The sequence below is a fragment of the Cuculus canorus genome, chromosome 3 (genome assembly GCF_017976375.1).
Source record: "Cuculus canorus isolate bCucCan1 chromosome 3, bCucCan1.pri, whole genome shotgun sequence".
NCBI classification, from domain to species: domain Eukaryota; kingdom Metazoa; phylum Chordata; class Aves; order Cuculiformes; family Cuculidae; genus Cuculus; species Cuculus canorus.
Window position 1 is genome coordinate 102,944,000 of NC_071403.1, and position 22,975 is coordinate 102,966,974.

Below are 22,975 nucleotides of genomic sequence, written 5' to 3' on the forward strand. Positions count from 1 at the left end.
TATAGGAAATGACAACACATAGACACAAAATGGTGAGCAGACTAACAAAAAGGAAGGTCTCCAATTGCAATTAAGCAAAACATTACTTTTCTCTCGACTTAGTTGGATCCAAATACAACAAAACAGCTAAGGTGAGGTGTTAGATAAAAATACACAGAAATTGTTAAAAGTTGTACCACAGAACTGCATCTGCATAGCTGGGGGGGGGAAGGAGGTAATATCTGCTACTTACAGTGGAACTGTAAGTGATTTTGGTCCATGTAATCACAAAATTGATGACAGTACTTGTTGGTTGAACCTGACCAGCAGCTACATATCTGCTCAGTTGCTTGCTCACTTTCCCCTACCCCAGTAGGATGGGTAAAAAATTGGAAGAGCATAAGCTGAAAACACATGGGTTGAGATGCAAACAGTTTAAGTGAAGCAAAGCTGCACACTCGAGCAAAGCAAATTAAGGAATTTATTTACTGCTTCCCACTGGCAGGCAGATGTTTAGCCACTTCCTGGGAGGAAAGCTTCAGCACACATAAAAATTACTTGGGAAGACACGCAGAAAGCATAAATGTCCCCCTTACTTCTCCTTTCCCCAAACCTTTGGTGCTGAACATCACATCAGATGGTATAGAATATCCCTTTGGACAGTTTGTGTCAGCTCTCCTGGCTTTTTCCCCTCCCATGTACTTATGCACTCCCAGTCCACTTGCTGTGGGGGCAGAGGGGAAAAAGTTCATATCCAAAAACCAGCACAACTATAATGTATTCATTTCAGCTTACTTACAATGGGGAAACAATGTGTACCCCTGGGAATATCTCCACAGATGGAAGATGTGCAACGCCACATTTACAAGTGAGAAAATAGCAGGTAAGGTGCAAAGTATTCACGTGCCGAGTACTGTAACTTAGAGCAAAGAGGATTTTATCCTCCGTCCTCTATAATATCAAGAATAAATAGTATATTGTTGATCTCAACTGTTTCATATATTGCATCAGATTCTTGACAGCATCTCTTTCTTCTGTTTGTCAGAGTCCAGTCACCATTTCCCATCTCCTCTGAGCCTGTCTAGGGGGTTGTTCCATCCTGTTCCCTTAATACCATGCAGTTCATTACTTCCAAGTTAAAATGAATGTGAATTTCCATATAGCTTTCTAGTTAGTTTATGGAAATAATCTATAGCTTGTGACAGCAACAATCTACAGTCTCTTCAGAAGGCTCCTTTTTTGTCTCTGTGTTCTTTAAGAATATTCACAAAGTACTCTCTGTCCTAGTCATACATTCTCACACTTTATTTGTTTACAGACAGTTCTTCAAGCATCTAACAAGTTGCAGTTAATTACTTGAAACACCAGAAAACATACCACCATAAAGAAGACCCTCCGGGAAACTCTGCTGAGACACATGGGAAAAATAAGGAGCTGACTGGTAACAGTCAACATCGCAAAGGGCAAATCATGCCTGACAGCTTTGGTGGCCTTCTACAACAAGATTACAGCATTGGTGGATAAGGGAAGAGTAACTGATGTCATCTGCTTGTGCAAAGTATTTAACACTGTCCCACGGGACATTCTTGTCTCTGCATTGGAGAGATGTGGATTTGAGGATGGATCACTAGGAGGATAAGGAATTGGCTGGATGGTCACACTTGAAGAGTTGCAGTCGACTGCTTGATGTCCAAGTGGAGCCAACTGTATCCTGGGGCTGCATCAAAAGAAGTGTGGCCAGCAGGAGAAGGGAGGTGATTCTCCCCTTCTACTCTGCTCTGGTGAGACCCCCCCTAGAGTACTGCATCCAGCTCTGGAACCTTCAGCACAGGAAAGACATGGATGTATTAGAGCAGGTCCAGAGGAGAGCCAAAAAGATGATCAGAGAGATAGAACACCTCTCCTGTGAAGACAGGCTGAGAGACTTGGGCTTGTTTAACCTGGATAAGAGAAGGCTGTAGGGAGACCTTCCAGTACCTAAAGGGCCCCCTTTAGGGGGGCATACAGCAACAGGACAAGGTGTAATGGTTTTAAGCTGAAAGACCATAGATAGCTTAGATATAAGGAAGAAATTATTCACTATGGAGTTGGTGAGGCATTGGAACAGGTTAACCAGAGAAGCTGTGAATACTCCATCCCTGAAGGTGTTCAAGGCCAGGCTAGATAGGGCTTTGAGCAACCTGATCTAGTGGAAGGTGTCCCTACCCATGGCAGGGGGGTTGATACTGAGTGATCTTTGATGTGCCTTCCAACCCACAACATTCTATGGTTCCTCCCAGTGAGATAATCTATAGGAATTCAAGACCTCAGTTTAAGACCTTTTGTCTCCCAGGAATGCTCTATACATCCAGGATATTGTAACAAGCATTCAGATTCCTAAATTAATATCTTTTTCAAGTTCTTGAACAAATTACTTGCTGAACCTTTTTATGCTCATTTGCCATTCAAGATGCTGCTGCTCAAGTTGTGAGACAGTACTGTGGTGTTTGAACTGACAAAGACAAGAATGCCATGTCAGCAAAACACAAATAATTAACGGATGATCAAAAAAAGACAAATACTTGAAATGTGACATTTAACTAGTCTTTTTGAAAGCAAGGACCTAACTCATGGACATCTGTTTGAGAATGTAAAGAACATAACAGAATCAGCTTAGAGGGTGTACCCATAGTCCATATTATTCTTCTCTCATTCAATAGAACTGTCACGCAGAAAGATTTTCCTACCAGTTTCCTCTGAATTTCAGAGGTAAATTCAAGCAAATGAAACAAGGGAAGGCATACTTTTTCCTGCTGCTTTAGAGTGGACACATTTATTGTGAGTCATTGACCTGCCAGTATGTCAAGATACTGACTTTTCTCAGAAGTGTTTATTCTCAGGTGATGATTCATGAGAACTCTGGAGCGTGGCTGTATGATGAGCTTTTACATAACAATGGGTAGAGTTAATGAAGACTACGGAAAAGGGCTTTCAAATGCAGAGGTGGGGAAAGGGATTTGTTTTCTGGTTAGGTTGCTAAACCTCACAAAACCACTAACTGCAATGACCTTGTTCCAAGAAGGTAACATTTCAGCTAATCTCCGTTAATTCCATAGAATAATATTCTTCATCCTCACCTTCTGTTTCTGCCTCTAGATTCTGGTTGGTCATAACCAAAATTTGTTCAGCAGATATTCAGAATATTCAAGGTGAAATATTTTATGGAAAGACCTACAGTTTTCCTGTTCAGTAATCTCATTCAGTGACTGAATCTAATCTTAATATTTAAACTAATTAATTATTTTCTGATAGTCTGGAAAAGCATTTGTCAGAAGTATGCAAGTATAGTTCTGCTGAATGCAGTGAAGTACTGAAAATCAAGTGTATAGAATGTGCAAGCTGCAGTTTTAAGTATAATGATGTTTCTGCTTTTTTTTTTTTTTTTTTTTTTTTTAATATTGGAGTGTAATTGCATGGCTGTGACAAGTCTCTTAATCAGATTTCTTTAAGTGGCTCTGGTCTTATTTATGCTCCTAGGGCAGACATAACACATACTACACAGACACTGTAAGATGTGGTACCCGTATCTGTACCACACAAGCAGGTTTCCTAAGGCAAACCTTGTTGTACAAATTCAAAAGATCCTTTTACAGTGATTAATGCTGCCTTCAGCGCACAAAAGAAACATGCATAGATTAACTCTTAGATATTCAGGGAAACTTTCTTTTTTCTTTTTTTTTTTTTTAAACAGCCCACTGTAAAGGTCAAATCCAGAAACAGACTTTGGAAATAGAAATACCACATGATTCACATATAGCAGAGAGTAGGACAGGGAAATAAACAAATGCTAATGCTAATGCTAATATGTATGACTTATTTTTATGCCTCTATTTCCATTACAATTTATAATTAATTGAATATAAATAAATACTAATAAGGTCCTTGGGGATGTCTGAACATTCTCTGACTTACTGTATCAAATATTTAATAAAAGAATGAATGAAGGATATTAATTAGTTAGATGGCTAGTAATTAACAGGCATCTAGGAATACAAAATCTGACTTACCCAGCTTCCACTATCTTCACATTCATAAGTGTCTACAAGGAGTAGTGGTTGTATTCTGCCAGTTAGAAAGTCAATTTAGGGAGACTTTAGGTTAATCCTTATCTTGTTGATAAACCTATCATTTGTCTTACATTTTTGTATTCTTTATTATTAATCAAGGTACTCTTCACCGCAGTCAGGCAAGATTCAATCTTTAGAAAAATTATTTTATAATTTTTAAGAAATACTGAGATTTCAACCAAATTTTATTCGCAACATCAGTTCCAACATTTACCTTAATGAATATACGATTATCAGTACTTTTCCCTCTAAGTCATATTCAGCTCCAAGGACAGACAATTCCACTCTCTGGGTGTTAGGAAATCATTACCTTTTTACCTTTCTAGGACAAAATAACACATCTGGAGTTAAAGCAGGTCCTCTCTGACCCTTTGCCTTTTGCCAATTCCCGGACGTTCCTTGGGTATCTACAACCTCTACTGACTTACAATATCAGTAGGTTGATTCTTCCAATTCACCTTACATCTCATTTTTCCAAAGTAATCTTGGCAGCATGTCTTAACAGATAAAGTGTCTTCGGCTTCCTGCATATATTCACTAATCAATAATTCCTTTTACCCGTGTTTATATTTGATAGTCACTGATTGTTCGGGAAGTTTGCTAATTAAAACTCTTAATACTAATTTTTCAAAGTCAGCTGGCTAATCACCAAAGTAGGCGTTCTGTGAACAGATACTTAAAGGCGGAATGACCACTTGCTTTACAGGCACCGTAATTCAGAGAACTATGTTAAACAGAGTATTGCCCTTCTTTGCAGCTGCAGATGACTTATGAGCAGGCTGCTATATAGCAATGGAAGTGAGTGATGGTTAGGGTCACCTTATTTTTTAGGAGTATGTTTATGAAGCAGAAAGCTATGGCCTCAAAAAATACTGTAACAGTTTGTTGCCTCCTTCTCACTGGGCACACGAGCACAAGAAGTAAAATTACTGTAATATAAATGGCCACGTAAATGTAAATGCAAAGGACTTAGCCTGCATATTTATGATCTAGACAATTTAATCCAAACAGTATCCTCACTCTCTTTAATCATAGCCACGATAGCACATGGGAAACCCATGAAACAGGTTCCCTATCTCATTCATTCATCCAGGGAATATTTTTTGATCCAAAATTCCAGACTATAAAATATGACCTTTTTCTCAAGAGACACATCCTGTCCCTCTTCAAAGGATATTTTTCTCAAAACCCCATCAGATGCCACAGACAAGCTACTAAATGCTTGTCATGGTATTTGGGAAGCCTTTTACTGAGGGAATCCAGGTCCTACCTACCTTCTAGCAGCAGAGTAGATAGAAATCACGTCTGTTTCTTTGGAAAAGACAGTGTTATGATCACTGTGCAATACATATATCAAACTGTAGAAGGCAGTTTTCCTTTTCTGTAACAAGGTTTCCCTTGGTGAGAAGATATTGAATGGAGTGACTTCCAAATAATTTCCTCACAGGAAAAAGCTACTACTACAGAAGAGGGAGAAAGTAGAGTAGTATTTCTGTCAGTTTGGCTTAAATAATTTGACTTTATTTTTTCCTTCCTTTGTTCTGTGATCCATAGCTTCCTACTTTCTTCTTGTGAAAAATGAGAGAAATTGAATGCTTTACTGAGAGTTTCTTACCATCATTTCCTTTGTGCTAGATCTTTTCATTTTGTTCATCCTAGCAGCCTTCTATAGTCCAAATGACAATTCTTAACAAAGCACTCTTGAACAGAGGATTTTTAACTGAGAAATTTGATTTAGGAGTCAGGGATTGTGGTATGAAATTCAAACTATAATAAAAAAGTTGTTTCCTAATATATTACATAACTGCAAATAACCTTCACAGTTCTATACTTATAAGATTTTTAAATATAGAAACATCTGGGTCAGATTCACAATTACTCAACACAAGAGAGTATGAATCCTTCAAGAACACTTTATGGAAAATATTTAAAGCAATTTATTTTTTATAAGACAGAAAATATAAGCTTGGTATTGAAATTAAATACCTATCTAAATCATTCCCTCCATGCAATCATTACATAGAACAAATTCCACAAGGCAGCCAGACCTCAAAAGCAGATACAGCTATTTCAGTTCATTACATATTTTATGCCACTTTAGTTAAAATAAAAAATAAAAATCTTTGCACTCATTTCATTCTTGTCATGAAGAAATACATAGGCCAGAGTGTACAAGCCATACTATCTGATAGCTGAAAAACGAAGCTGCCCATTTTGCTCAAGCGCTACTCATTCTTTTCACATATTTACATACAACCTGGCCCTTACATCTGGAACTGCAAACGAGCAACAACTTGCGTTCATTCATTTGGAGTCTGCATTTGTAATGTCACACATTTTAGAAAACTGGGTGATTTCAACATGTTCATTCCAGCGCTGCATAGCTACCATGAGACATTTGATGTACTGAGCACATTCTCCTATACATAGGCAGGTAAGCAACAGAACAATTAGCACTGATAAGCAGTAGACTAAAAATAATGAGATTTAAAGTTGTGCTATGGCCAGTAACCAGAAGAATTTCTCCAGCTTTCTAATGCACTACACATGTAAAAATTTTGTCTGATCTGTCACATAACTATTTGCTGTTTTGATACAGAATACTATAAGATCATATTGAATATTATTAAGATGTATAGATTATCCATTTGCCAAAGTCCAGGTTTCAAGGTACAATTCAGATGATTTAGTTTCTCCGAAGTATATATTGAAGTATATATCCAAGACCAATGTCCTTGTAATTTCAATTGTAGTTTATGTGCTTGTAATTCTCATTTGCATAATTCTACTTGGAGCTACCTACTTTTTTCCCAGGAGGTCTACAGAAAGATTCAGCTTAGATGAACTTTTATTTCAGTTAAGTAGGTATCTATATGAATTAAAATTCTACAAACACCATCCACATGCAATGATTCAACACTAAAATTCTTCTGCTTCCTTTCCTAAGCACATATTTCAAATTTCTAAGTGATACATTTGAATAACTTTACAGGTGCTGCTACGCAGCACAGATACTTTAGATTTTATTGAGTCTGGAAAGATCTTTACTGACAGATCCTCTTGGCTTTGTAAAGAAAAAAATAAAATGAGCCGAAGTGCATTCACTGCTGCGGTACACTACAGTTACAAGAGTAAATAGCTAACAGCTTCTCAGGTAAATGGGCGACTGTTACACAGCCACTGCACAAGGCAGCAGCTCCCTCAATTTCTCATGTAACTCCTGAGTTTAGGTAAAACACTTAATTCTCCCAATCTCAGTAACCCTACACCCTGCAACTTCAAATATGCATACGTAAGGTAGAGAGGGGTAAAGTCTCACTAAGAGCTTATACCTATTTGCTCTGCAGTTGTTTCCAAGAATTGCATGTCTCTATCCCATAACAAACATGATTAAAAACAAATGTTTATAAAAGCAAATAATTTCTGGTCATGGAGAAACACAAAGTGCATAACTTGCACTGAAAACTGGTAACTTTCTTTAGGATACTGCCTAAGGCAGCTTAGGAAAACATTTGTTACTCAGCAAATGTCACAGCAGAAACATACAGTTTCTCCACAAAACAGATTTTTCTTTTTAGAAAACTTCAGAGACAAAGCATTCAGCCTCATGTGGGACAGGCTAGTGGTCATAGTTTTCAAGCAGCAGAGAGCTTAAACCCTCGTGAAGGCTTTGTCTCTCACAGGAACCTTCCCTGGGAAGCCACTGGTCATGCTGTTTCCACAGAAAAAGATTATCAGGGAAGCTTATTGAAACAGACACTGGGCTTTTTCAAAATGTAGTTTTGCCCTTAAAATATTGTAAATTGCATTAATAATGCTCAGTGATCACAGGAGTACAATAATCCCTGTGTTGCAGTGTAACTGCAAGGTAGCTTCCCCATAATCCGCCTGAGAGGTCCAGTCCAGCCTAGAGGCAAAGGAACAAGCGAGAAGTTACAAAGTCCTGCATTTTAAATAGCATTTGCAGTCCTTCAGCTACAGAAAAAAAAAAAAAAGTTTGCCTCAACAAACAAAATTCATAAGTTATACAAAGCCACCTCAACTTATTGCTTTGTATTTTTCAAACTGAAAGGACTATAGCTCCTTTCAAATTTGGATACTGTCATTTTAAGGCTTCACTTGGCTATTTTCAACCTGTTCTTTTCTTACATTAACACCGACAAAAGATCAAGTTAAATTTTATCATTAATAAAGCCATGAAGAAATACAACAAAAATCCAGCAGACACAGGTTTTAGAGACAATTTTCATCAGTATTCCCACTACGTACCCCAAAGATTATAACATACTAGGCAAACACCTTTCTATCTCTGGGAAAAAGATCTATCTGTTATCACAGTGATGGAAGTCAACAAGATTTGTTCAGTTTTCTGAAGTCTGATAACAGCTTCTTAACAGGCACAATGAAAATGTGCCTGTTCAGAGCTTACTCTGATTCAATTTTTTCTTCCAAAAACATCCACAGAGATAACACTACTGCGTGATGTCATCATATCTACAAAGTTACACTTGATTACTTCCAGACAGCAGAACTACTTGAAAGTAATACCTCTCTCCTGAAAGCAGCTGACCCTCTGCTACACATAGGTGCTGGGAGTCATAACTGGAAAACTTAATTAATACACCTGGTATAGAATTACTAACTGGAAAACTTAATACACCTGCTGTAGAAACAATAGAAAGCAGTAGAGATTTGCATGTGAAGTAGATGCACCCTGCTAAGGCTGGTGGTGCTACTTAGGTGCTAGAGGTTTCTTTCCCTTTATTTAAAGGTTTCTGTTGCCTCGCCTGAAGGAAGCTGGCGAAGATTTTGCTCAGTTGGCTGATATTTAAGTTGGTTTATTGAAAGTAGATGTAACATGCAGGGTCTTCAGGTGCCAGGAGTCAAGGTCAGCCCATAGGCACTTCCAAGTGGAATCAGATGTTGGACTTAAAGTAAAGCATTCCTGTGAGGTGTAACAAGACTTGGGAAGGATCCTATCTCAGCCTTTCCATGAGTTAAACCACATAAAGTAGTTACTAGCCAACTGTCAAGTTTCCCTACTCACATTTCTCAGCAGATGCTATTGCAGATGCTCTCTAGTTGCTTCCTTCAAGGATAACTGCAGGCAACAGAAATGTAGATTTTTACAGAAGCGTTTTTTGTCTATGTGTAATTTGTCTTAAAGCACGTAGGTATACAAATACAGATTCAGGAAAAATAAGCAGGCTTTTCTCTGTCTCATTATCTCCATCTCTTTGAGGCAAACATGAGGTATGCGTTTAAATCTTTTAAATCCACGTGATGGCTAATTTCTTTGAAAAAAAAATAAAAACAGTCTTTTCATTGTTCCAGGTGACATTGCTGTGGCTGAACATGCATTCTCAATTAGATCTTTATTCTTCATTCCTTGCCACTGTTCCCTAAGTTTTCACCAATGTCTGTAGCAGATGTAATTACTTCTATAAGAACAAAATATTTATTTTACTGGCACAGTAAAAAAATTACTATAAAAAAGCATAAAAAGCATCACCTGAGGCAGACATTGGGGGTTTCAACTAATTTGGGGATCATTTTAACAATCCAAAATGTATGTCCCTTCTCTCCTCTTTGGGAGTAATTTTTTTCTTTTAAACTTTGATTTCTCTTGCTTTAGAAAAGTTGAAGGAAATACCTGTACAGCTTTCAATCAAGCAAATCACCATGGCAAATTCTTTCTGCCTGGCGTTAGCTGTTGAGATGTATCTGCTGTCTTAGTAATTGACATGCTGAGGAATTTCAGGATCTCAGTGCATTGATGCTCTGACTAGTTTTGTTCCCAAAGCATCAGCCTGATGCTGTGTTGTATTGGAAATTAATAAACATCGTTAATATTTGAGCTATTAACTTCTTTATATTCCAGTAGCATCTAACAGACCAAAGCGAAATCTTTTCCCCCAGTTCCTTTTTAAGCTTTTCTGCTAAATCTGTTATGTCCTGTATGCTTTATTCTTCCAGATTCTGGTCTACAATCTCACCAAACACAGGTGATTTAGTGAAGGTTTAGTTTTAGTGGTCAGTGAATAATTAAGAGCAAAAACATGAATATAGTACAAAGCAGATTCAGGGTGAATAAAAGCCTTTTCTAGGTGAATAAGCATTCTAGATTAGAATCATAAAATCATAGAATAGTTTGGGTTGGAAGGGACCTTAAAGATTATCCAGTTCCAACCCCCCAGCCATGGGCAGGGACACGTTGCACTGGATCAGACTGCCCAAGGCCCCATCCAACCTGGCCTTGGACACCTCCAGGGATGGATGGGGCATCCACGGCTTCCCTGGGCAACCTGTGCCAGTGCCTCACCACTGTCACAGGGAAGGAATTCCTCCCTATGTCTACATTCTCCAAATTTACACATCCACGCTGATGTGTAAATCATCCTGAAACCGTGCCCCGACTGCGACTTAGAAACCAGGCTCTGATCTGACACGCGGCTCTGCAAACTCACGTTATAAATAGGTAATTACATTGACTGTTATTACAAACTAATAAAATCTGGGCGTCACAAGCAGCATGAAGGTCACCGAGACGTCTGAGCGCAGACCAAGTCAGAGTTAAATAACAAAAAGACGTCGAAGAGGTGGGAACAGGAGGGCAAAGGCGCTTTTTTCCCCCCTTTCTCGCCTGGGCGCCGCGGAGCGACCCTGGCACCCCCCGAGCAGCCCCCGCGGCGGCCGGGCGGGGCTGCCCCGCACCTGGACCGGCCCCGACGCGCCTCCCCCGCCGCTTTAAAAGCGGGGCCGCCGATCCCGAGGCTTTTGCTGCTGTCTCCGAGCCCCGGCGCGGAGCTCCCGGACATGTCCTTCCCCCCGGCGCTGCTGGGCTTGGCGCTGCTGCTGCTGGCGGCCGCGGGGAGATGCTTCCCGGCGAGGAGGGTGAGTGCCGTCCCTTCGCCCAACTCGGCTGCCCGGCGGGAGCAGCATCCCGACCTTATCCCGCTGCCCCTTCCCCGCGGGTGCGGGGCTGGGCGGGGCGGGGCGGGCTGCGAGCGCCCCTCCAGAGCCACGGGGAGGGGGAACAAGTCTCATGGCTGAGGGAGCCGGGGGTGTTCAGCCTGGAGAAGAGGAGGCTGAGGGGAGACCTTATCGCTCTCTACAACTACCTGAAAGGAGGTTGTGGAGAGGAGGGAGCTGGCCTCTTCTCCCGAGTGACAGCGGACAGGACAAGGGGGAATGGCCTCAAGCTCCGCCAGGGGAGGTTCAGGCTGGATATCAGGAAAAAAAAAATCACAGGAAGGGTCATGGGGCACTGGCAGAGGCGGCCCAGGGAGGGGGTTGAGTCACCTTCCCTGAAGGTATTGGAAAGGCGGGTAGGTGAGGTGCTCAGGGATGTGGTTTAGTGGCGGATAGGAACGGTTGGACTCGATGGTCCAAGAGGTCTTTTCCAACCGAGTGATTCTATGAATGAGAAGTTAACCCTGATGCTTTCTGTGTGTCTGCGGCGATGCTCGAAGCAGACCCGGATTGGGGCGCGGAGGCATTCCCGGCGCCCGACCTGAGCGCGTCTTTGGGTGCGGGTGGGAATGAGTTTGGGCTCAGGGACAGGAGGAGAGAAGCGGAGTCGCTGCCACCGCCAGGACGTTGCCCCCGAGAGAACGCTTCTCGCTCCCTCGGACCGCAGGAAATGATGCGCTCCTTTGTAGCGTGAAGCGTTCATTCGGTGCCGTGGGAAAAAGGGAGAGCGGACGCGGCGGTGGGATGAGGGAATGAGCCGGGCGGGACGCGGTAGGAGGGGACGAGGGGTAGCAGGTTGTCACACACCGAGGGAGACAGACCAGGACCCAGAACTGCATTTAAACATTTAGTTTATTGCCTATAATCTTACAATTCTAAGTCAAGAATATAAGCTTAAATCTAGACCATTATTAGCATCCTATAAGGGTCTGGAGGGACTACACGACCTGTCTAGAGTTGACTGATAAAAGTCTTTTTAGGTGTTTCCACGAGGTTGCTGTAGGTGAAGTTTTTTTGCAGATGCTGTGGTGCTCGGCAGCATTGGATCCATGATGTGATGTTAATGCCAGGGGTGTCTCAGACCAGCTGAGAGGGAGCTCTGATTATGACCCACTCCTCTCATTCTCATATAGTCCCTTCTGGAGCGATAACATCTGGGGTATCAGTCGGCCCAGCTCCTTATATCTTTGGGCAGGGGTGCTGCTGATAAGGGACATAGTGGGTTGCTTTGGCCCCAGCCAATGCCACCTGAACCACTGTGTAGGGATCTGAAAAACTCCAGGGTTATATATCAAGCCATTTCCAACACACAAAACTCAACAGTTTCCACATCCATAAGTCATCCAAGTACAACACATGTTGGTTCCTATTCATGAATCTTATTAATGTTTCTGTTTCCAGTATCATCTCTGATTCTTTATTCTGTGTCTATGGTGTAACTCTGCGTGCCTGTGTTGGTATGTGGGAGGGGGTGACCAGGGACCACCAGACCTCTGTCTTGCTCCTCTCCACCTCGAGGCTTAGCAAAGCAGCAGCCCTCTTCAGCAGCTTCAAGGGGGCGGGAAGGATATGTCACAGGTGGGAAACCACTTTACTGGAATGGAGCACGGAACATTGTGCAGGATATGTGTCTGTCTGATCAGCGTTGCCTCCCTGGAACGCCTAGTTAGTGCTCTAACCCTTCCCCTGCTAGCGTCCAGGTGGAACAGATGAGGCTGTTGGGTTTTCCTTTTCTTTCGCAGGACCCCTGGGCACGGTGAAGCTGTCAGCCCCGCTGAGCGGTGTCATCACTGTCAGGCTTGGGAGGAGGCTGCTCGGGCAGGAGCTAAACGATGGAGGCAAAACAGTAGAATTTGTCAAGAAGAGGGTGTGGGAAGAGGTGATGGACAGAGAAGGCTAACTAGTTCAGTGAGGTTGAAGAAAAACACAGGAGAGGTTAGTGGGAGGGTGGAGATGACAGAAGGAGAGCTACTACTGCAGGAAGAGCGAGGTAGGACTTGAAGCTGATGTTGTGGGCTGCAGAAGTGAAGGAAGGGACAGCAAAGCTGATGATGGACCAAGTTTACAGTCTGTGTAGCTTCTTTGTAGTTGCTAAAAGTTTTTGAGGTTACTGATTTAGAGAGCACTAAGATGATCTGCTTAGTCCCCAACTAAGGTCTAAGTCTGTAGGGTTGTCTTAGGTTGGCTTCTGGATGTGAGATTTTTGTGGCTTCTTCCTTACTTCTTATGGATATCAGATTCTTAAAGAAGCAAGAGGCACAAGTTGCATCAGGGAAAATTCTGGTCAGGAAATCCATCTTAATTGTGAAGAAGATCAAATACTGACACGGGGGCCCAGTGAGATTGTGGGGAGCCTACCTCTGTGGAGGTGTTTATTTGATGGGGTAAGGCACTGAGCATGCTTATAATGGAGCTACCAGGGGCAGAGAATTAAAATGAAGTACTTTTTCCTAGTAAAGGGATCATCTTTAGCTGGGTGTGAAACTGGGGGAAGATGAGAAAAGAGGCTTCTCTGATCTCAAAACTATGATCACTCTAATTTCAGTCTTACAGTAAAATAAGTATTTCTTTATAGCCTCTCCCAACACTAGAGGGTCTTATCTGACAACTTGTCTAGAGCAGCGATCATGCTTGCTGTATGCTGAGGAAATGTACAAAATACTCTGCTCAATCCAAAGTGTACAAAAGCATAGGACTTTTACTGTCAGGAGTCTTTTCTCAAGTTGAGTGCAGAATAATAAAGAAAGTTAATATTACAAGTAAACTGAAAAATAGCACTGCTTAGGCAGTAGTGGTTAGTAAAATCTAGGTGATAATTTGCTGTGAGAGTCTGGTTTCAATGGGCGAGAGGTGTGAGAAGAAGGCAGAATGATTTGAAACAGAGATGGGGAAAGATGTTTTATTGGTGCCTGTGACTGTTGCTTTATTTGACCTTCCTTCTCTACTCTCACAACCCCTCAAACAAGTGAGAAAGGGGAGAGGGAGAAGAAATCTGAGAATGTACACAGAAGAAAAAAAAAAATCAGTCTAGTATTTTTATTTGAGTTAGCACTGCTTATTTGCTATTATCCTAAATGCAGGGTGACTGGAAATTGCATGATAGATGTCTAGATCTTCCTTACAGCATTGAGGGTAGTAAAATGACCAAGAGCTGGTAGCACATGGCTGCACTGCGGAGTCTTTATTACTAATGACAAGGCTGTGTCCTTTCCCTGCTTGGGTCTGAGCAGCAGTGTTCTGCTGCTTACAGACCTGACACACAGCTCACTGCTGATTCTCTACCGTCCAATTGTCTCTTGGATTTTGATTTCAGATCCCAGTTTTCCATGTAGTATTCAGCTCAAAGAATTGATAAGACAAGCTTGAATAAAGCAGTTTAAATGTCTCTGAAGAGCAGACAGGAGCTGTGCCAGTTTTTGAGTTCTTTAAACTGCCCTGTTGCTTTTGTTCCACAGGCTAAAATGTGAATACTATAGGCTTCTGGGCGAAAGGACAAGCAGTTGAGTTCAGTGGAAAGGTTGCAACGCTTCTGCTCTCTTCAGCTGTTATTTCTGAAGTGCTCTTGTATGAGTATAGAAAAGTACTTGTGTCAATATCAGCATTCTACTGTGTTATTTAGGCTTAATTAGATAGAGTTGATAGTCTGTTCTCCAGACTAACAGTCAGCATGACTACTTAGGTTGTAGGTGTGAGGGTGCATACAGTTACTTGCTCAGCTTTGTGAACCTTGCTGCTCCTAGTCCTACAGCATCTGTTTCCTTAACTATGGCTGTCTAGGATCAGGTATTTAACTGAGTGCTAGCTTTAAATCACGATAAGCCATAATGAAAAGATGAAGTGTTAGGGGGGTGTTTTGAATGCCTCATTAGTCTGCTGTACTCTGCCCTTGACAGCGAAGAGGACCCTATCTGTTTGAAGGTCCCAGCACAGGTTTGCAGGACCACAGCTATTTGGATTCCTGGTCCTTGGTCCCGTGCCCTGATACTGAGAGAACTGAACCTTGTCCTGTAGATTTGTGTTCCTTAGAAGTCATTAAGGTAGGAAAATGGCTATGGAGCTTGGCTGAAAAACAAAGAAAGTGACCTGGAAACTAGTGACTGATGCAGAAGCAAGGACAGGGAGTTGATTAGTTGGGTCTTCACCTGGGCAAACCCCCTGTGATATTCTTTTCCTTCTCCACTTTCTGCTCCCAAAAGCTTGCATGGAGTTTAAAAGCTTTCTTGTTGCCTGCACTCTGAAAAATCAGAATGTGCTAGACAAATCTCAGCAGCACACACTGGCAGTGGTATAGAAAGCAGTGGAGAAAAGGATGAAAAGACAAGGTCTGACACTGTGCCACCTTGCTGTAGTTATTACCAAATGATGCTTGGCTGGCTTCTAGGAGACGGGCTCCTTCCTCGGGAATATGCTGGGTTCTTCGAAATGTAATGTTTTCAGGCCAATTAAATTCATTACTATATTAATATGATGTGAAACTTTAAATTGTTTAATAGTACAGTCATCTAAATTAATATAGACTAAATCTGCATTCCAAATGACTAACACCTTTATATATTCAGAAAATAATGTGAGTTTTATTGCTTGCTTTTCTTAGCATTTACTTTAATTTCCTAAACTCTAAGCTAGTGACTGTGTGCAGTAAAACCAGACACCCCAATGCAGTTAATAGTATTATACGTGCTAGGAGGACATACTTAAATTTCTTGTTTTAATATCCCAAACCTAAGTGTGTGTGGGGTGGGTAGGGGAGGCACACCATTTCAGGTGTTAGGAGCCTGGGATATTGGATCTCTGACAACGACTTTGGCCTTTGCATGGTTTTAAAGCTCTGATGTCTGGTCCAGGCAAGTTTAACAAACAATTATCAAATATTTCTACTTTTCCCCCATATTTCTAGTGCAATTACTGCACGCACATGTGCCCCTGGAAACTAGGCAGCAGTCTGAAAGAGTTTGGACAAAAGTATTTGAGGTAACGTATAGGCAGATACCGCTGGGTATGAAAGGGCGTTTCATAGCTGTATTGGCAGTGAACTGCGTGTAGCTCTTTTCTATGAGAAGAAAAACTCGTGCTCAAAATGACCGAGGTGGAGCTTTGCGTATCAAATTCCTGAAGTTGTAGCTGTGATTAAAGTTCATTGAAACTGGGCCTGATATACAAAGCATAAACAGTTGTCTGCTGGCTGTCAGACTTTTAAAGGTATTGTGTCATATCCTGTTTCTGTTACCCCGTCAAACTAAATTGAGGTTTAATTTGTGTTTGATTGCCAGTTACTTGAGAGGACAAACTTTAGGGGAGGAGCTGTTACCTCTGGAATCACAGGACATTTGCTAGTTTATAACTTGGAGCAGTCCTTTGGAAAACTGATTGTTTCCTTCTGCAATGCCATAGTGAAATGAAAGCTATTATCTTTCTGTTCAGCTTCTTTCATTAAAAGCTTTTGTATTTCTTTCTCTCTGGTAAACCAGTGTATGCAGTGTCGCCAAGGCTGTCTGCTCAAGTTTCCTTGGTGCATTGTGTCAATTCTATTAGTTTGTGTCTTAAGGAAAGTAAGTTTACACAATAGCAGATAGTCTTTGCTGTGGAAAAAAATCTGTCGGCTCAGTAGATAAGAGACTTTCTGTTTAAGCCCTACAACGTTATTTTCTTGTGAGGACAAATTAAAACATCGTGCAGGGACTTTAGTTAAATCAAATCTTCCTAACCTAGCTAACCAAGAAAAGAGTTCAATGCTTGTGTCTAATGCTTCCCATCAGAAAGGTAAAGAGTACCTAGGGACCTCTAGCTTGCCAAATAGAAAGTAGCCCTTTCAAATGTCATAGCTTTATATAAAATGTAGCAAATTTGAACTTAGAATAGGTGAATATAGATTTGCTGCTGATGTTAAATACTGTTCCTTGACTCTTGTTGTTCAGTATTGGAAACTGGTATTTATTATAAAAATTGTACCACACAGGCTTACGAGCTGTTTCGTTCCAGTGATCTTCTACTGTGACTGTGGAGGAACTTAGGGAAATGTCTGTTGACCTTCACAGGCAGGAGCAGAATCTCCAGACAAAGTTGCATCATAGTTATATGTGGGTTTTAAGGGTAAGTGTGGAAAGTCCACCTCTTCCACTGCTGAAGGAAAGTGGATGACTACTCTTATAGTAGCCTGGAGAAAAGAAGGCTTTGGTGAGAGCTTATAGTGGCCTTTAAGCACCTGAAAAGGGTGTAGAAGAAAGCTAGGGAGAGACTTTTTACAAAGACGTGTAGTGATAGGCCAAGAGGGAATGGCTTTAAATTGGATAGGGGGGGAAGATTTATATTAGACAGTAGGAAGAAATTCCTCACTGTGAGGGTGGTGAGGCACTGGAATGGGTTGCCCAGGGAAGGTGTGGGTGCCTCCTCCCTGCAAGTGTTCAGGGCTAGGCTGGATGCAGGCTTGAGCAGCCTGGTCTAGTGGGAGGTGTCCCTGCCCATGGCAGGGGGGTTGGAGCTAGATGATCTTTAAGGTCCCTGCCAACCCAAACCCTTCTATGATTCTTAACTGCCATGAATGTGGACCCATGTAAAGGGAATGTCCCTGCTTTTATCAGGACTTCAGCCTTATAGACCATGTTCCTGTGATACAGTGTACCAGATCTTTGTGGAGGAGAACATGGGTGGATTTCCACCAGTTATCTTTCCCTTAATCTTTATGCACTTATCTTCTGAAAAAAAACAAGCAACAACCCCTGCCCTATGATGTACATAAATGAATTGATACACTTTGCTGAGTGTAGATATGGTAGCATGAGGAACTTTATCTTAAATGCTTACTTGGAAACCTTGCAAGCAACCTCCTGCCCCAGGTTCAAGTACAACTTCTTAATAGTCTCACAAATACTGCAGATAAGTATACAATAGATATAGATTTACTTGAAGGAATAAAAAAGTGGTAACTAATTAGAAGAAATTATAGTTTGCACATGTGGAAAAGAATAATTATTTCAGCGGTTCATTTTACTGACTACATCTTTTTGTTGTTTCAACGTAATTGATTGATAATAGATTGCCATCTTAGTGTAGTCTGGTATTGACTGCTATTTCTACTGCTATTTCTCTTGCAATTGATTGTATTTCATTGTTAGTTCAACCTCTCACCATCTTTTTCATGAACTGTTTTATGCTGGCTTTCCCAATTACTGTATTTTTTTGTCTTGTGCTCATCTGCATTTTACTATTCTGTTCTTGCCTTGTCTCAATTAGGCATGTGCCCTGCCACTCTCCGAGTGCTTTCTTTGATGACTTCAGGACAATTTTTGGAACTTGAATTCTTTTATCTATGTGTGGTTTCAGCTGTTGTTTGCTGCCCTTTTCCTTGTTCTGTTGCTACTCTTATGCACTCCCAGCTGGAAGAGGTTCAGGAGAAGTGAACCTGTTTTCTGATTTTGCCCTCGAAGCAACTAAAAAGTCAAGATCTGTGTGAAAGAATTTTTAGCAGATGTTAGACGATGAACTCCTTGGGCACAGTTGAGAAGCTTGTGGCTGGTTTGGTGTTCTGTTTTCTTTACTACCTCCTGTTTCCCTACAGGAAAATTTGTTATGCATTAGCTTGCCACCTATGTTTTGTTATACTTAGAGCAGATTGTCTCCTCTGCCAGTCGTGCCTTTTACTGTTGTTCAGACTGATTTTCCCGGTTCCCTCTGTAAAACTGCACTGCTGCTTCCCTGACAGCCTCCTTGCCCCGAGGCAGTTTCTTGCTTATTTTTTAGATGTAGTCTTTAGGGCAAGCAGGAGAGGTGTGTGTAAGGACGTATCTGCCCAAGTGAAAGGCTCTTTAAGGCCTGTGTTTTTGACTGGGACGTTTTGCTTACCTCTCTGACATCTGCAGTTCTGGTGCTGCTGGGCATATCAGTCTGAAAACTGAGCCATACTGAGTGGCCTCGCATCAGGTGAACCAAAACACATCTGTGACCAACGTAAGGGAAAAGGTGGGGGGAAAACAGTGCTTTGATATATATCCTTCTCTAAGTGGAGAGAATGGTGGCTCTCAAGGCTTATGCATTGAGTACGCATCTGGCGTTTGGCAGAAGTTTATGGAACAGTCCTACAGCAGAGCATGTTTTTGAGGCAGCACAAGTAGTTTAGACTGTGACTTGCTCTTATGTATGGGCAAACCAAAGGCGTACAAGAAGCTCAGCTACCAGAAAAGCTGCCTTCCAAGTGCTCTGGCTTTTTTCATAACAGGTTTTTCTCTGGTGCTTTGAAAGGTGGCACAAATACTTGAGCTGGTCTTAATTGTCAAGGTAAACTGAGGAATGGCAGCTGATGCCATAATCAAGCTTTACCACACTGTCTACTGCGGTCTGATAATCAAGGGAGATGTACAAAACATCATCTAAGGGAGTAGGGGGATTGCATCTTTTAAAATCAGACGGGATGTTTCAGAATGCATTGTGTCAGTCTTCCTTTTCCTCCCACTTCTGCTAGGAAGAAACTTTTACATATTCATTTCCCATAGGAAGCAATAGTCTTGTTCTTAATTTGTTAGTATTCCTACTTCCTTTCTTCTCTACAGATATTAACACTGCTTATGGTATTTACCAACATATCCTAGATGCTGTATTCATCCTTATGTGTCGTTTCACTCTGAAAACTGGAAAATGTGTTTTGGTGTTTTTATTAAAGCATATTCTGATTATTTCATTGCAGATCAGCTCTTTGCAGCTAAGTTTCAAGGAGTTTCTTTTTAATGTGAGCAGATTTGGCCATTTCTCGGATTGGTCTAGTCTTTCTTGGCATCTGAAAAAAGCCCTCATAAAATGAGTGTGATTGGACCGTGTGACCGTGTAGGATGTGACTGTGGAGGGAATAAAGAAGGGAAAGCAAATGGATGAGTTCTCAACTGCAGCAAGCATGACTCAGTCCCCTAACAATCTCTGAGAGCAAATAAATTAGAGCATTACCTTATTACCTTGATTGGTGTCAAAAGCCCCATCCCTCACCCCCGGTCAAAAAAAAAAGTGACCCTAAAACAGGACTAAACTTGCATGGCATTGTAGAGTGTAAGTCTTTCTTGATGTTTGCTGTCCCTGTATAGGGCATTAGGAGGATACTAAGTGAGAGGATATGGTTATGGTTGTTTCTGCAATTGCAGAGACCATCACCAAATATTCATTTTTTTTTCACGATGACATGGCTTTTAATGAAGAGAGGAAAAGACAGATGGTCTGTTCTCAGTTAGATGGAGACACTGTTTAACTTGTTAGATTTGAGGCCATGTATGTACAAAGTGTACAAGAAACTATTGGCTGTGCATTTTAGCAGGAGCCTTGGTGGATGTGGCTGAAGATTGTATTTTATGCTGCAGTTCTTCTCCAGTTTTATCTTTGGGGAGGGGTTGGAAATGTTAGACTAGCTTTCTCTTGACTTTTCTCACATCCTTCTGTGATATTAAATTCTTTCTTAACTTTGTTGAGTGGAAGATAAATCCTAGGCATGGTGTGCCGTTATGTGCTGGCAGCAGCCCAGCAGAGTTTTTTGCTCCCTCCTGTAAAGGAGACATCTCAGAACTACTGCAGATAAGGTAATGGCAGAAGCCTTGCTCCCTTTGGGGGGTGTTTATGGTCTGATTTTCTGCTTCTGCAGCTGTCTGGTAGAAATTTTGAAGTTTGGTGTTAATGTAACTACTCAGCTGTGGTGTGCAAAAGTAATAATTATTGCCTTTGAGACCCTCTGAGAGAGACTGATATGCCTGATATCCTAAGGGTAGTGTCATAAAATTAATTTCCTGACTTGCGTAGACTCTTGCCAGTGCAGTAGCCTCTTCATAGATTTTCACAATGGAATGATAACTTTGTTCCTATTGCATGTCTGGATTGCTGAACAGAAGCTGCTAAAGAGTTCCTGTAAGACCTTTTGTCGTACAGAAAGGGATGGATGAACAGAAACATTGACAAGTGTCAGGTGTCTTTATGTTGAATTGGAGAGCGAAAACCAGGAAGCTTTCAAATGACTTGGTTCATAGGTTACAGAACACCCTATTCAAGTTACTAATTTATGAAATAAATTGGTTTAGGTATCCTGATTTGGTCTGTGCTATGTTGACTTGGTTACAGTGAGCCCCTTGGGAACTAGAATAGGTTGGCAGGACAAGATACCTGCCTAGTTTGGCAGTTCCAGAAGGTTATTGGCTGGCTGTGGCTCCTCTACAGACTGATCATTGTGCTGAGTGTTGTATCCAAAAATTCAAATTCTGCCCTTTTCAGAGTATAAATCTGAGTATCAATGCTTGAATTTTTCACTCTGTTTCAGTAGGTGAAATAGAGGATGCACAAAAGTTTGAAGGGGACATAAAGATCTTGCAGCTTAATAGCCTACCACACGTGCCCTAATATCCCTAGAGGTGCTACTGCTGTTGTGGAAAGAGTCAGACCCTGGGGAAAAAAAACTTATGCGCCCATGTAAGTCACCTTTAAGTGTTGTGGATGTTGGTACAGCTGTGCATGGGTTACAAATAACCCAAATGACCCTCCATCGCTGGATCAATGATGCTTGGTTAGGTCAGTTCCTATCTTCCTTTTTCAGTCCCATTCCTCCCAAATAAAAACGATCTGTTATACAAAGCTAGTTATACAAAACTAATGAGGTTTGTGTTTTATCCTTTGACATAGGAAATCTAAGGGCATAGTATTTGATCTGAATTATTTGAAAAAGCTATTGGTCTTTACTTTTGTCAGATGCTGTGGTGTTCTCTGACTTCTTGCTGTTTTCATTTACTGTTTCTTAATGAAGAAAAATTCTTTAAGTACTGTTTGAAATGCATCACTTTGAAATAACAAAAATATCCCATTTCTTTTAAACTCGGTGACACTGCAAGCAGAGATTAGTCAGGGAACTGGGGAGGGGGGACACCAGGAAGCTATTGTATGCTTTCTACAGTGATACTGCATAGTTATAAATGGCACATCAAATGAATTAAGATTTATTTGTAGTGGGCTTCTTTCAAAAAGTCCCAAATTCCTAATACATATGATTTCTCTAAATTAGGTGTAAAGGTGGTCAGGAACATCTTATTCAGGCAGTATTTCAGAAAACTAAGTTCTAACATGTTTGGTGTTCTGATAGATGCACTTTAAGCCTGTATCTCAGTACTTTTGTGTTGTTTATTAATTGAATCTAGCTTAAGTTAACACAGGAAACTTTAAAAACAAACCCACCGCTCCTAACCCACCAAACAGCACCTGCCCAAAAAATCCCCAAACCCCAATCCAAACAACAGAAAAACCCATACAGCCCCGAAGACCCCTGAGTCCAGTCTCATTTAGGATGTCTCCCTATGGACTTCTGAGGGGCAGCCAGTGGATAAACTGGCATTAGAATAAATCTGTAGAATAATTTAGTATGCTCTGAAATTGTTCATTGCTCTTTGGGGATTAAGACAACTGGTGGTAATGAATGAGGCTATTAAAGTTTTCTAGAATGAAAATGATTCTACTTCTAATGAGATCTAAGGATAAAAGAATGTTAGCTTTATAGTTTGAACTTTTAATGGCCTTGCAATAGTAGAGATAGTTGTAAATGGCAGGAAACAAAGCTATAGTTTGAAACTGTGTTTCTTGATTTATCTTTTTCTGTCTTGCTGTCCAGGCTACATGGATGTCTCAAGGCTGGAATCACAGAGCAGCTAAAGCTGGAAGGGACCTCTGGAGGTCATCTGGTCCAGCCTCCGTGCTTGAGCTGGCCCTCTGATGGAAAAATTTGATTTATTTATTTGCACGATAAGATAGCATCCATGCAGAGCAGCCAAAGAGCTCTGTCTCCTGATCCGTTTTCCTACTTCCTTGCTGCTTACAGTAAATGTTTTGGGACATTACAAATTTGAGGAAGCTTTCATCTCTTCCCCCTCACTTCTACCTTCTCCACTCTGCCAACCTTCAGCCTCCTTAATTAA

General features: G+C 41.3%; 1 protein-coding gene across 2 annotated transcripts in view; it reads left to right on the forward strand.

The window, feature by feature from the left end:
• The first annotated feature begins 10,878 nt into the window (after positions 1–10,878).
• The window catches only part of GLP1R (glucagon like peptide 1 receptor), a 91,915-nt gene continuing 79,818 nt past the window's right edge, over positions 10,879–22,975 (forward strand). For both annotated transcript variants that reach the window (XR_008449287.1, XM_054063443.1), the window contains exon 1: positions 10,879–10,979. Coding sequence is in view for 1 of the 2 variants with exons in the window: in XM_054063443.1 (XP_053919418.1) it covers positions 10,902–10,979 (78 nt within the window). In the remaining variant the exon portion in view is untranslated. The remainder of the gene's footprint in view (positions 10,980–22,975) is intronic.